Source organism: Pimephales promelas, chromosome 4, assembly GCF_988280905.1.
Source record: "Pimephales promelas chromosome 4, fPimPro1.hap1.1, whole genome shotgun sequence".
NCBI classification, from domain to species: domain Eukaryota; kingdom Metazoa; phylum Chordata; class Actinopteri; order Cypriniformes; family Leuciscidae; genus Pimephales; species Pimephales promelas.
Window position 1 is genome coordinate 28,493,495 of NC_142772.1, and position 15,317 is coordinate 28,508,811.

The 15,317-nt window shown below is 38.7% G+C and overlaps 1 protein-coding gene across 6 annotated transcripts in view; it reads left to right on the forward strand.

The window, feature by feature from the left end:
* The window catches only part of mink1 (misshapen-like kinase 1), a 44,271-nt gene extending 29,960 nt beyond the window's left edge, over positions 1–14,311 (forward strand). For 4 of the 6 annotated variants that reach the window (XM_039659331.2, XM_039659334.2, XM_039659332.2 and 1 more), the window contains 14 exons: positions 7–101; positions 300–323; positions 3,021–3,169; positions 3,315–3,435; positions 3,818–3,934; positions 4,080–4,191; positions 4,754–4,909; positions 6,288–6,431; positions 6,575–6,709; positions 7,918–8,018; positions 8,668–8,817; positions 8,992–9,151; positions 9,358–9,497; positions 9,944–14,311. In XM_039659331.2, the coding sequence (XP_039515265.1) occupies positions 7–101; positions 300–323; positions 3,021–3,169; positions 3,315–3,435; positions 3,818–3,934; positions 4,080–4,191; positions 4,754–4,909; positions 6,288–6,431; positions 6,575–6,709; positions 7,918–8,018; positions 8,668–8,817; positions 8,992–9,151; positions 9,358–9,497; positions 9,944–10,027 (1,688 nt within the window). In that variant the 3' untranslated portion in view covers positions 10,028–14,311. The remainder of the gene's footprint in view (positions 1–6; positions 102–299; positions 324–3,020; positions 3,170–3,314; positions 3,436–3,817; positions 3,935–4,079; positions 4,192–4,753; positions 4,910–6,287; positions 6,432–6,574; positions 6,710–7,917; positions 8,019–8,667; positions 8,818–8,991; positions 9,152–9,357; positions 9,498–9,943) is intronic. The other 2 variants (XM_039659333.2, XM_039659337.2) reach the window with 1 other exon arrangement.
* The last annotated feature ends 1,006 nt before the right edge of the window (positions 14,312–15,317 follow it).

A 15,317-nucleotide genomic window follows, 5' to 3' on the forward strand; every position in this document is an offset into this window, starting at 1 on the left:
TTTCAGGCTCGTCCAAGATGGATTCCTCCCCCACCCTCTCTCATGACGGCCGACACAAACCAGGAGAATCCCGAACCTCATCGAGGCCCAGCAGGCCAGCGGTGAGATACAGACTCACACACACACACACACTCATGCACATAGAGTCCCAAATCGTTCGCCTGTGTCTTGTATAGAATGAACACACTCGGCCCTCCTCTAAACACTAACCTCTGTTCCTTACATCTCCTCTGCTCCTTTATCCTTCTCATCCCTCTCTCCTCACATCAATCTCTTTTCCTCCCTCTTCCTGCCCTCAGAGCTATAAGAGAGCGATAGGAGAGGTCAGTGCCTGTATCCGTGTATCAGCATGAGTCTGTATCGGTGTGTGTTCTTGCATGCTTGCGTTTTCTCATAATGAGGGTAAATGTCAAATGAATGTTGTTTTTTCAAATAATGAAGAATAAAAATGTAATTCTGGTGAATCACAGCATAAATTACATAAGATTTAAAAGTCTGTCAATCGAATTAATTGCAGTTTGGATATGCAGATGAATTAATCAATTGAATCAATAATCACTTAGCATATGCAATGCCATTCAAAAGTTTGGGGTCAGTGTTTTTTTTTTTTTTTAAAGATTATTAATTTTGTTCAGCAAGGATGCATTTAAAGTGATCAAAGTGACAGTAAAGACCTGTATGTTACACAGTAGCGGTTTTAGGCACGGGCGAACCGGGCAGTCGCCCGGGGCGGCATCTCTTCATGTCACATGGGGGGCGGCACGAGCAGTTAAAAAAAAAAATCCTCTGTGCCTCTAAGGTTTTCTATTTTTCAGAAAGGCGGGAGGCGCGCTCATAAACTTTTCAGTATGGGAGTGCACGTGCACCCAAACATTTGGGTGTTTTTTCTCTTCTCCATAAATAAATCTTGTAGCAGAGCTTCAGCAAGCGTTTTTCTGTGGTGGAAATACATTAGCTACTAAAACTTCTTTGTCATTGTGGAGAGTGCAGTGCATGGTTGTATAGCAACGACAGCCATGGGCAAATCGGTCTGAATTGTACTATTAATAATAAAAGATAAGCTACTGTGCATTATAAATGTCAGGAATGTATCTTTATTGACTCATTCTTTTTTAGAGATGATTGAATGCTGAAATATCTCGAAGGGGGTCTCGCCCTGGGTGTAATTCAAAGTAGAACCGCCACTGATGTTACAAACTATTTCTATTTCAAATAAACGCTGTTCTGTTTAACACGTGATACTGAAGATTTGAGTAATGATGCTGAAAATTTGGCTTTGCCATCAAATTACTTTTATAATGTCTTAAAATAGAAAACATTTTTGATCAAAGGAACTTTTTTACAACATTTGGGGGTTTTGGGATAGTACTGGGCTAAACCTGCTAATAAGCCCAAGGGGGGACAAGGGGTACTACTGTATGTATCTGAGGGACAATGTGGGACACTGCTTGGCACCGCGGTGCCCCCACCCCACGGGCAGACTCACTGATAGTGGTTTACTTTACCCATTTCTAGCACATTTCTAGCACATACCACCTTATATGGTATATTAATAATGCCCTATTCCCTAAACATGTGTAATTGCTCATGCACATGAATAGGCCAAGTTGGCCAACCAATGTGCATTTTCTTCTAACTAAAGATTAATAATATTTTGAACATTCAATGAATTGACAGATGCACTTCCACTTATGATATACTTTAGCTATTTCATTTTATTCATTTTTCATTACAAGAAGGTGCGCTGTCATGACAACAATGAAAAAGTTGACAACAACTAGTCAGCAGTTCAACTGAGGTCACGTGGGATTGGCAACAGCATGCTGAACTGTCAAGTAATGTCGTTTGGCTGCCTGGGTCTCGAGGATATAGAGTGACCGACTTTCTTTTTTTTTTTTGAGCAAGCATTGATTATGCGTGACACGGTCTCAATTTGGGGGACGCATGAATTGGGATTCAGACGCTGTGCGCGCATGCGCTACGTGGGACGGGTGGTCACCCTAGTCCAAACCTGTATGGCTGACTTCTGTGGAATGCAAAATAAGATCTTTTTTAAATGTTTTTCCCCCATACTATCATTCATGAGGTGTTGTTTTTGAACCTTGGCTTTCATTAATTGATCATGTGACTTATGGCGCTTTTCCACTGCTGGTACGGTTCGGTACGGCTCAGTACGGTTCGGCTCGGCGTGGTGCGGCATGATACGGCTCGCTTCGCTTTAGCTCAGTTTGCTTTTCCACTGCATAGTACCGCTTCAAAGTGGGTGGGATTATAGCCTGACCGTTATAGTTTATCCACTCCTCGGCAACCAACGAGAGGAACGTCTGCACTTCGTCCACTGACCACGATTCGGCCATTTCTTTTTTCAAAGTTTTCTTTCTTTCGGTTTTCTTCAACTTCAAGCAAGTAGTTTTAAAACAGGTGCTACAGCGATGGCTGCTACTGGCTATTTAAATCTAGTGGGTTTGATGTCTCGCAAATACAATAACCCTGGTAGTGACGATTCTGTCTGACTCTGACCAATCAGTGATCTGCAGTGTGTTCACGTCACATTTTAGTATCGGGACGGTACGCTTGGAACCTCAACAGAGGTGGTGCCATTTAAAGTGAGCCGTACCATGCAGTGGAAAAGCACCAATATGTGGACATTATTAAAATGGCTCTTTTGGTGTTCCACTGAAGAAAAAAAATGACATTGATGACAGAATATACATTTCTGGGTGAACTATCCCTTTAAGAGCCGTTCACAGTGGACGTGCTATTAGGGGGGACAGTCTGTAGGGGGACAGTCCCACGTTCACAGCCTTTGTATGACCACATTCACCTCCCCCCCAAAGATCCCATTACCACACCCTCCACTTTCCAGATAGCTTTTGAAAGTCAGAATGCATGATCAAAATCTTATGTTCTGACTCAATCTGGAGAGATCCAATGTTATTGTAATGATGACTCTTAGATGTGAGACATGATGAAGTGTTGCTCACTTGCCTGTTGATTTCTTCTTCATGTGAATGTGTCAGGACCATGGGCTGTACTCTAAGGAGCGGGCAGAGGAGCAGCCGCGGCCCCCGGTGAAGGCTAATGACTACTCCTCTTCCTCAGAAAGCAGTGAAAGCAGTGAAGAGAGTGAGAGTGGAGAGGGAGCCGAAGAGGAAAGCCCTACTGACCGGTAGGAGACAACAATTGTGTGGAAAAAAAAAAGTTTTCTTTTTTTTTCTCCTTTTTTTTTTCACTGTTAGATATTAAGTATGTTTAAAAAATGTCTGGATGATTTGTTTTTTGGTTTTCATGTTTTCTTTTAATGTGTGCATCAGCCCACGTGATGCAGATTCTGACTCTGTAAACACTATGGTGGTCCATGAGGAGGAGGAAGGTGAAGGAGGAGACGAAGAACGTGCTGGAGGATATGGAGACCAAACCATGCTTGTACAAAGGGTAGGATGTGTGTGTGTATGTACTGGCTTTACCTGCATTGTGGATTAAATGTGTTCAGGTTTCAGGTCTCTACACACACATTGTAAGGACATCCAGCTGTCCCTGTCATTCAAATGGCTAATTAAACTTACTAAACATTTCTTTAATAAAATGTAAAAATTAAGTTTTCTGTGCGGGTTATGTTTGGGGGGTGATTCACTACCTACAGTTTGAGAGTTTCAATCAATATTGCCTCAAAAAAAATATTTGGAGTGTTTGTTTGCGTGTGTAAAAAAACGGGTTTACTGCTTTTGATGGGCTGTGTTTTTCCATTGTGAAATCGAGTATAACATGAATAATACCAGTGCCAATATGTGTTTGTTTTTGTGTTTGTTTTTGGCAGACTCCAGAGAAGCGTAGTCATAATGGATACACCAACCTGCCTGATGTGGTTCAGCCCTCCCACTCTCCCACAGACTCGGCCTCCCACTCTTCCCCTGGGAAAGACTCTGCCTATGATGTGAGCTTTGCCCATCTAACTTTTAAAAGCTTCATTCTCTCAACCATATGTAATTGTATCATGTTTTCTTACGTTGAGTGATAAACAGATACACTGCACAGTAGTTTAGTTAATTGATTAACTAATATCATGCAATCAATTTCAGTATCAGTCCAGGGGATTGGTAAAGGCCTCTGGAAAGTCCTCTTTTACTACCTTTGTGGACCTAGGAATGTACCAACCACCAGGGGGCACAGGAGATAACATCTCTGTTGGAGGTATGGTATTACATTGACTGACAATTGCTAGTTAATTTTTTACAATCTCGCATGAACTGTCCCATTAATGTTGTTTCTAATGTTCAAATAGCATTAAAGGGGTCATGACATACAGAATCACATATTCTTTGATCACTTGACATATCTGACTGGTCACTGTACTATTAAAAACAACTGAAAAATTCATCCTCACTGCAAAAATACCAAGCTGCCAAAAAGACTTGTTTTCCACCTCCGCCCATTTGTGACGTCACACTGCAACAGATATTTCCATCTGACTGCCTCCACAACACTTGAACTCTTATTTTATCCATTTATAGTAATATGAGTGTACCGTCTTTGTATATGTCTTTGAAGTGTGTCTTGGTGTAAGAATTAATATTTATGAAAGTATGTGTATATTTGGTTTAAGGATCCTTATGTTTTTTTTTTACTGGAAACTGATTAAGAAAATAATTTACAATCATTGCTTCATTGTTATGAAGTTGCTGCTGACAGATGACTCAATCACTCACTACTGTGCTTCTCGGTTCTCTGCTTGTGTCGTTTGTGGGTGTTGTAGGTCTGGGTTCACGTTTTGAGCAGCTGAAGCTGGAAGTGAGGAAAGGCTCCATGGTTAATGTCAATCCCACCAACACTCGTCCAGTTAGTGACACTCCTGAAATCCGCAAATACAAGAAGAGATTCAACTCTGAAATCCTCTGTGCTGCTCTCTGGGGTAAGAGCTGAACGAGAGTGGGCTGTGTACACACAGTGTTTGCAATACTGACTAACTACGTTTTTAATTATGGTTTCTCAGCTGTCTTTTAAGGTCGGCATGAAACTGATGTGATTTTCTTATCCTCCCTATTGTACCGCTTCTCGAACTAGAAAAAATGTAGTGTGGGACTTAATTTTGTCCATCGGAAATCAATTGGATGGTTGGACTGTTGTGGTTTGCTATTGCTGTGATCTCATGTGAGTGACAGGTTGTTCAGGCCTTGCGCCAGGAAACGCTTAATCAGAGAAGAGGAGAATCTTTACAAGAGGGAGAGGAATTTTTTTTTTATTAAAGATTATGAGGGCACATGCATTTTAAAAAATGTGCGCGGATTTATTTATAATAAATACTGCACCATTCCGTAAAACAAAAAGAATTGTCATTTTTGATTACATGGTGACTTTAACAATTCAGTTTCGCAATCTGAACATATGTAGAGTTGCTTTTGAGAGAGCTGCTAACAACTCGAGCTAGCGTACAAAACAGACATGTCCAATTTAGAGCATCAAGAGCCCTTTTAAAATGTCCTTGATTTCAAGTATCATTGTGTCATTTCGGGTAATTTTAGCTCATTGGTGTGTCTGAGTGTTTGGGGTTTTTTTTACATGGTCTTCTGGTAGTGAAGTTATTGTGTGAAGTTTGCGCAAATTTGGCACGTTGATGAGAACGAGTCTCAATGTCCCTCAAACCCATGCATATTTTAGATAAAAATGTTTGAAGCAAGTGTCCTAGAAACAGGATCTTTTCCCCTGGTTCTGCGGTGATGCCAGTGCAACAAGTGATTTGTACCTTCAACTTTTCCAAATCTTTTCCAAACTTGTCCTGCTGTCATTAGCCATTCACTTGGCATTCGAGTTATTTACAGTATTTGGCACAATATTATGAGTTCATACAGGAAATAAGGCTATGTGTGTGTAACTCTTTGATGTACTGATATGAACTTTCTGTTGTCATTGCCTTAACTCCCTGAATGTGCAAGACTAGTTTGGTGGCAGTGCCACCCACTGGCTAAAGTACATAAAAATGGACAAAAAGTATAGAAACGATCATTTGGGTCATGTTTCTTAGCTCCAAACATTTCTAGGTGCCTGGAATTCAATACTTACTCACCACAAAGTTTTCTATTGTTTTTGAACAGTTTATATATTATTATATATATATATATTTTTTTTTTTGAGCCTGTCAAACTGCCTTATCAAAATAATTTTGACTGAATCTGAACTATGTTAGATTCAGTAAAGCCCAAAGCTTGACAAGCTATATTTTTGAGGCAAACACTGCCTGTGCATGTTATAGGTCATGATGGTGTGTGTTATAACTGTGTTTGTTCTGTCAGGTGTGAATCTGCTGGTGGGGACCGAGAACGGTCTGAAGCTGCTGGATCGAAGTGGCCAGGGCAAAGTTTATCCACTGATCAACTCACGCAGGTTTCAGCAGATGGACGTTCTGGAGGGACTGAACCTTCTCATCACTATATCAGGTTACATACAGACTTATTCATCACTTACACAAACACATACACACATGCATCTACTCATCACTCTGTTAGAAGGACACAAGGATACATACAAGCACATCATTTAGAGGGTCTTCATGTTCAGTATCTCTCTCTCTCTCTCTCAGGCAAGAAGAATAAGGTGCGTGTGTATTATCTGGCCTGGCTGAGGAATAAAATCCTCCATAATGACCCAGAGGTGGAGAAGAAACAGGGCTGGACTACTGTAGGGGAAATGGAGGGCTGTGTCCACTACAAAGTTGGTAAGTGTGTACAATTATAGACTGCACAGATACTAAATTTATGCTTATCTGCAGAAATCGATAGTTTGGTTTTCAATCTAATGCTGTAAACTATACAAGGAACCATGTCATTTGGTTAATTACTATAGTATTAGATGTTAATATTCACAACAGAGCTATTGTATTCAACTGGTATTTATTTTCATAAATAATTTTGGAAATAACTGAAATGTTTGTATGCAATTCATAAATACTCGTCTTGATAACAAATTTATTAAAGCATTGCATATCAACAGTAAATAAGCTCATCTGTAGTGTTTTTGATTGAACACTGAATAACTTTACTGATGTAAATGCAACATTAAAAGTGGTATTGTTCACAAGATGATTTATTGATTATCCACGGTTGAAACGCTGATTGAGGAATTGATTCATTTTGGCAAGTTTTACTGTATCTTTAAACATCTTGATGTTCATGCTTAATTTTTGTGTGTGCTATAACTTGTATTAAAGTGGAGGACTCGCGCTCCACACTGTGTCGCCTGAACTGAGAGATGTCATATTTAAGAGCCTTTAAAACACATATATTGTTTGAATTTAGTGATAAAATGGACAGAATTTGAAAGCTGAGAGTTGGTTTCATATCAGAAGTAACAAAGCACAGAGCTATTTGCGATTATTAGATGGGAGGTGTAATAACCTAAACAGCCTAATGTTAAAACTGCAGACCTGGCTTGAACTACGGGTGATTCATAGGGTCAAATGGAGCCTGCTTTTATTTTGCAATTTTTTTTAACTGTTAATGCATTGTCATGTTAACTCACTAAATTCAACACGAGAGATTTTCTTCTCACACATTTTTCCACCCCTATTTGATTGACATAAAATCGCCCTGATCATCAGCTGTTTTTTCAAACAATTGGCCGATGGCCGGTAGTGAAAATAATTGCTTTTATCTGCTGATACGAATATTGGCTGATGCATTTCAACTGAATTATGCATGAACAAATGGCTTCATCTGTGTTACAGAGTATTGGCCACATAATATTTACAATGTACTCAACATAATGTGAAATAATGAGAGTAATGACAGTGTGCACTACTGCAGGCTAGCGGCTAACAAAAAAGAAAACTTGGCAAGTTCAGCAAGGGACTTTGGTCTCATACTCTTCTAAAGTACTTCATTCGATTTATTAAAGGTGTTATGATTTTTATTCTTTTTTTTTTAGTGAAATATGAAAGGATTAAGTTTCTGGTTATCGCTATGAAGAATGCGGTGGAGGTTTACGCCTGGGCTCCCAAACCTTACCACAAATTCATGGCCTTTAAGGTAGACCACAAGTTTTTATTATTGTCAAGTTTGTTTATTTATCATTTACTCGACTTAGATGGGGTTTACTGGGCATTACAACTTAATTTTTTTTAATTTTGGGGTCCGTAAGATATTTTTTTGTTCAGCATATTAAAATGATTTCTGAAGGATCATGTGACACTGTAGACTGGAGTAATGATGCTAAAAAATTTAGCTTTTTTCATCTCAGGAATAAATTACATTTTAAAGTATGTTCTAATAGAAAACAAAAAAACAACTTGGTGAGCATAAGAGACTTCTTTCAAAAACATTTTTTTTAATCTTACCAACCCCAGACTTGTAATTGGTAGTGCAAGGAATAATAAATACTATACTATATTTAAATGGTAATCTAAAGTAGCAAGTATCTTTTTTTTTCTTTTTTTTTTTTGAGAAAGAGAAAGAAAGAGAGAGAGAGCACAGTTTTTGTTTACAAGTAGCAAGTTTCAAGTTCACTTTGAGGGTTTTTAAAGCATTTCTTTACAATATTACAGCAAACGGGACAAACATGGATTAATGGATTAACTTGGCAAATTTTTGTAAAAGATTCACCTCATCATTCCACACAATCTCTGTAGTGTGCTGTAATTTCAGCCTTCTGTTCATTCGTACGCGTCTTTCTTCTCAGTCATTTGGAGACCTGCCACATAGGCCTCTGTTGGTTGACCTCACAGTGGAAGAGGGTCAGAGGTTAAAAGTCATCTATGGGTCAAGTGCTGGCTTCCATGCCATTGATGTTGACTCTGGAAACAACTATGACATCTACATTCCTGTACATGTGAGTTACGCTGTCATGGACCTTTTTCACAACCACAAGATGACATGGAATCAGTGATTTGTTGATCAATTGGAAAATAAAGAAGAAAGTTTAACAGACACTTACAGAGAAATGAATCTCCTTTGATGTTTGTTCCTCTCTTTCACTCTCTCTTACTTTCTTCGCTCTTGTCAGATCCAGTCACAGGTGATTCCTCACGCGATTGTATTCCTACCCAATTCAGATGGGATGGAGATGCTGTTGTGCTACGAGGATGAGGGTGTTTACGTCAACACGTATGGACGCATCATTAAAGATGTCGTGCTGCAGTGGGGAGAAATGCCCACATCAGTGGGTGAGTGTGCACACACAAACATATTCTTCTCTCTGCAGAATCATGGAAAGGGGGAAAGGCCTGTCTGAATGAAAGCACATAAGTCGTTTCAAATACACAAATTATCCAACAGAGGATTGTGTTGCAGACAGTATATTTTTCTTGTTGTAGATGAACCTTGGAGAATAAAATATTCTCATGTCTCCTTATTTGTGTTACCCGTATAGCCCACATCTGCTCTAATCAGATTATGGGCTGGGGAGAGAAAGCCATTGAGATCCGTTCTGTTGAGACGGGACACCTGGATGGAGTCTTCATGCACAAGAGAGCTCAGAGGCTTAAGTTCCTGTGTGAAAGAAATGACAAGGTGATACATTTTCTCTCTCTCTCTCACACACACACACACACACACTGCATTTCGCACAAGTGGGGTACAAAATAGGGTCTCTCTTCTTTTTCAAAAAAAATGCAGATACTAGTTTATATATTACCCCTATCCCATCCCCCCCCCCCCCCCCCCCCCCGTGCAAGAAACATTCAATAAACATCCCAACATTTATACAAACAAATTATGATGACGATAACATTACAATTGCTGAAAAAAAAATAGAAAATGTGAGATGATTTTCCTGTAGAGAACAAATTATGTTATTTGAAGGGTGTAATAATTTTAATAATGTCATTTTTTTGTGATTTTTAAAATAGGGTAATACTTAAAATATTATTTACTACTGAATATCAGTTCAGTAGAAATACTCTTTTCACAAAGCTCATTCACTTTATAAAGCAGTCATGTTTTTTTCTTTCTTTCAGGTGTTTTTTGCGTCAGTGCGTTCTGGCGGCAGCAGTCAGGTCTACTTTATGACCCTCAACAGAAACTGCATTATGAACTGGTGAAAGAGCTGCCACATAAACAACATAGATTCTGCTGTGTGCACACATACAAACACTGAAGAGATAAAGAGTCCTCACACTTCACACACAACAACACCCACATACACTCTCACACTGTGTAAATACACACACTCCTACAGACATAACACACACAGTTATTTACTTCACATCTTCCTGAAGACACTCCTTCACCATTCTCCTGTGATCTCTGAGCCAACTGTACTAGGTGTGTGTGTGTGTGTGTGTCTGCCGTGAGCGGGCTGCTGACCTCAATGTGGTGTTCATCTAATTATGGGTTAGCTTTCAACTCACTGGGTCCAACGTTCCTCTCCGATGATATTGCCGAAGTTTTTAGGACCAGGCAAAAAGGATAATTGTACATTATTCTACTAGAAATGTGTGTAAACTACAAGAATCATTCAACTGTTGCGCGTCTTGTGACGCAGCAGCGGTGTGTTTGTGTGTTTGAGAGAGTTACTTTGAGCAACAGAAACAACTTGAAACTCCAGTGGTGAGAGGTGGTACTGCAACATCTGTAATTTTCCATTTCCACTGTATAGTGTAGTAGTTGTTTGTTAATGGTTGCATTCAGAGTTTCAGATAAGTTATATAATGTTTTCTTTCAGCAAGTAGAAGTTTAGAAACTGATTTAACAATATGAGTTTTAACACATTCTGAGACGGCTTCCCTTCCGAACGAGGGAAGGTTTTCACTTTCTTGATGTATAAACAATAATCTGACGCCTATGTCACCAAACTGTTTGTTCGATGGAAATGTTGCTGGCCGCTTACAAAGCAGAATCTAGCGTTTTACTTTTCCACTAGTCAGCTGGTGAGACCAAGTCACCCATAATGGAGCAACAGTCTCTGGTTTCGCTTTTCAAAGCACTTTTCTTTTCTATGTGAGAAGTATCATCATATATATACTACAGTTTAATATTCTCTGTACGTAAACGTATTTGGTATTATTCCTACTTTTATTATCTGCTGTTCTATAGCCGTTCTATTGCAATACGTGCTGTGTGCTCGTTCTTGTTTAAAGTTTCACGAGGGAGTTTCTCTTGGGTTATTCTGATTTTAGGCAGGAAGATACAGTAAGTTACTCCGGATATGATTAAAAGCACTTTTTGGCAGCATAAACGTATAGTTCGGTTGTCGCAATGTAAATTGTACATAGCAGTCATGATCGTATTTAGACGAGTCTTATTTGTATTCAGTAGGCACATGATTGATTTTTTTTTTTTTTTCTTAGGAGTTAAATCACTACCCGACTGCTTAATACACTTGAGTGATTTCATAACCGATTCAAGTTTGTGCTGTCAAAACTGCTTCTGGAAAGTGTAGTTTTTAGGCGGGTTTGTAGTTCATCAGGGACGTGTGCATTTGATCAGACTTTTTTGTTTCATATTTGGACCCCACCATGTTTTAGCAACAGAAACGTCATGCTTAATACAAAGACTTGGGTGGATCGGAGCAAGGATATTCTTTTGTTTATGTGACAGTGTGTGTGTGTGTGTGTTGTGTGAGCGAGTGAGCGGTGGTAAGATACAGTAGGATCACTATAAAGCAATAGTTTAAGGATCAGTCATGGGTTTGTCCCTAGTGTTACTCTCTCCAGCTCTGCAATACTAGACCAGAGATTTTTCTCAAGCTTTTCACTCATTTCCATGCTGATAATCTGCATTTACATGAGTAGAACACCTTCTCAATCTAGTCCTTTTGTTTCTCATTCCCTATTTGACGAAGATGGTATTATACCATTATATCACTGTAAGAAGTTTGAGAACTCTAATATTTGTTGCACTTTGCTCCTTCCTGAACATTTTTGTGGTTATTAACACTAAATGACTTTAGCGCTGATTTGTAAAGTAGCTTGTGGCGGTACAATCATCATGGGTTACCTAATTGCCCCTCCCCTCCCGCTGGACTTATCGGCTGTTGTCGCAGTCTAGACGAGCACTAAATGCCAATGACGCGTTCAGTCAGTCGTCGTTTAACATTGCGGCGCAACACTTCAGACAAATAATTATAAATAGTTGCATTTCAGAGAGAGGCGGAGACTAATAGTTTGACTTTCCATCATCTGTAGGTGTGCGAAATCAAACTGTACTTGAACACTAACTGTGCCATTATAACCGATTCACTCTCTCTGAGACTGATTTCATTCCTTCTCGCCCCTCATCTCTTACTTGCTATAGAACTTAAGCATTTTCTTGCTTAGTAAATCAAACTGCCATGTTTACTGATATAACAGTGCCTTGGATTAGGGTTGGGTGTATATGATCGATTGTGTGCATGTGTGTATGAGCATGTGATTGTTTCAATAAGAACTGAAGTTCAGGGAAGGGAATAAGTCCAGTGCGCAGTTATAGGTCTTGTGCCAACAAAGTGCACTTAAACTGACAATAGCCAGAGCACCAAGACAGGCTCCTCTCACTCTGTTTTAGCACAAAGCCATGCCATATAGAGTCCATTCCTCCCGTTTAAAGGCAGTGCGTTCCTCTGGAGTATTTCGATGTTTGTTTCTTTAACACCGTAATGCAGTTCAAACGCCCTATAGTTACATGACACGATGAGCTCTTTGTTCCAAAGTGCGTGATGGTGATGCTTGTAGCTCCCATTTCAGTGGTTATATCATTTTGCCAAGCAGGAAAAGCCTCTGGTTTTCATGCCGGAGGTTCACAAAAGGTTCGGGTTGTCATGGTGAGGAGCTGCTCGCATGCGTTTGATGTAACAGTCCCTGGCATCCCGAGAGCTCTTGGAATTTGCTGAGATTTTTGCCTTCATGCTTAAAAGTAAAAGTGTATAACGGCATTCACGCTAATAACAGAATTGATGTTTTTATAGCAGAATTATGATAACAAAATAGAGGGGAGATATGCTTTATTAATTAGATGGAAGAGTTTATATTTGGATGACCATGGCCTGTCAGGAGGAAATGTGCGTATATATATATATATATATATAAAACCCCTGAATTGTTCTTATTTTTGACCTAAATAGATGTGAATTGACAAAAAAAGAAGATAATGAACGTAACCTTATCAGTAGAAATGAATAAAGAAATGCATTGATGTATGTAACAGCTTTTTTTTTTTTTTTGGAGCACAAAGGCTCTCCCTGTCGAGCTGTACATTCAGTTCGACTCGTCTCTCTCTCTCCCCTCTTTTTTTCCAGCGAGTGTTATAAAAGCGAGCGTGTGGGTGTGCGACTGTGCATGTGTGAATAGGAGAGCTATTTTTGCGTTTATATCCGTGTGTGTGTGCTTTTCATTATTCCCTCAGAGGAAAAGAGAGCGGGGGAGAGAAAACAAGACCAGTCGAAAGCTATCGAGGACCAGTATGTTCAAACGTACACGCGTATCACCACTGGACTCGAGCCACAGATGCGACTCCGGTCATGTTTGTAAATGCCACTGACGCACATATTTTAGTCATTCTACAGCAGCTGACCACAGTCCTGATCTCGTACAAAAGCTCGTATTGATGTGAAATCTCACGTGTCAGGGGTTGTTTTGAAGGTACACGTTGTAAGCTTTATTGCAGACGTTATTGAATGTAATCAGTTTGTTTTATTCTGGTTTATTAAACTGATCTGATGAAGGCTTATAAGAGTTTGACAGAATCCATGGTTTAGGTGCACTTGTACAGATGCTATTTTACACTCCATTCCCTTCCTTCCTAGAGTCTGCAATGGATTTGAACAAATGTTTATCATTAAATGCCCATTCTCTATTCTATCCAACAAGAGTCAGTCTTTAAGAAGCTAGACCAGATCATGTGTGTAGCGGTCTTCGGGAGACGTGGAGCTGTCTGGTTTTCGTTTTTAAGGCCTTTACTGCTGTGTTTGAGGTATTTATCTACTCTAACAACAAGTGGCATTTCTCTTGTCGTTCTCTAGTAATACAAATTAATCCCTTAGCTGATTTTTGTCAAATATTTACTACTCCAAAGAAAGAGTTCATCATTTGTAGTTCTTTTACTGTGTGCTTTTGGTTCAATCTCATAGCAGTAGCCAGGAGAGGTTAAAGGTTGGTTTTGGAGGTCTTGATAAAGTTGATCCTCTGTGATGGGTTGATTATTATAATTTACTGCTTATAATTTTTTTTTTGTTGTTGTTGTTTTAGGACAAAAAGTAGATGTTTCAGACATTTTTAGTGTTTCTGTTTAGGAGAGGGGATGATTTCATGAAGAGATGATTTTAAGTCTTAACGATTGAATGCATTCACAAGTCTGTAATGTCTCAATACAGCATTATTTGAGAATTAAAATAACTTGATCTGTTACAACTCCTTGTGTAACTCCTTTTTTTATTCCTTCAAGCTCACTCTATTATATTTCTATTGTATCTCTTGTTTGAATCATGTTATTCGCTTATTCCAGCTTGTGCTCGTATAATTTTATGACATGTTAGATGATTATCAAATATATTCAATCATAGAAGTCCGTTAGTAGGCAATTTTACAAAATATCTTTTGATGGTGACTTAAAAAATATGTGCATCCAATCAAATATTATTGCATTAAGTTGCAAATGTAGAATTTACAAATAATATGGCTAATTTGTTTCATGTGTGTTCGGTATCACACTTATGTTGTTGTATATGCTTTTATAATATTGTCCTATTCATAATTGTGCTTGCTGGGCCAGTGCAGTTTAATCTATGGTTAAAAAAAATGTAATGTTTGATCTTAAGGACACTTGTATTTTAAGCCACTTTTAACCCTCAAACCGTATTCTGGACAAATGTGGGCAAAATAGTTTTGATTTATTTAAAAAAAATACTTCCCTTGATCTGAACGGTACAAGACTTGGCTACTTTTCCTAAGTTTGCCTTCTGAACACACACAATTTTTTTTTTTACTCAATTCTAAAATGTTAAGTGGGTGAGAAAAACCCCTCCTTAATCTTGTATTTGGGTCAAAAATGGGCACCCATAGAAATGAATGGGAAAAAAATTTAATTTAGAGCATTCTAAAATAAGCCAAAATAAGACACCAGGTGACAGCAAAGTCACTTCATCTTTAGGTTTTAGAACTTGTTGGAATGATATTTTAATGTAGTTAAAAAATATATAAAAATAAGCATAATTTACATAGAAAATGTGGTGCTTTTTGAAGTAAATAAATTCAAAAATACCCCCAAAATAATAAAAAAAAAACCACCATAAATGGATAGACAAAACTTTATCGAAGACTGTGATATAACATTTAAAAATTAGGATCACACCTGAGTCCCCTGTGCCCACATTTGTCCACAATTACAGGATTAAGGGCTATAAAGTGAATTCGGTTT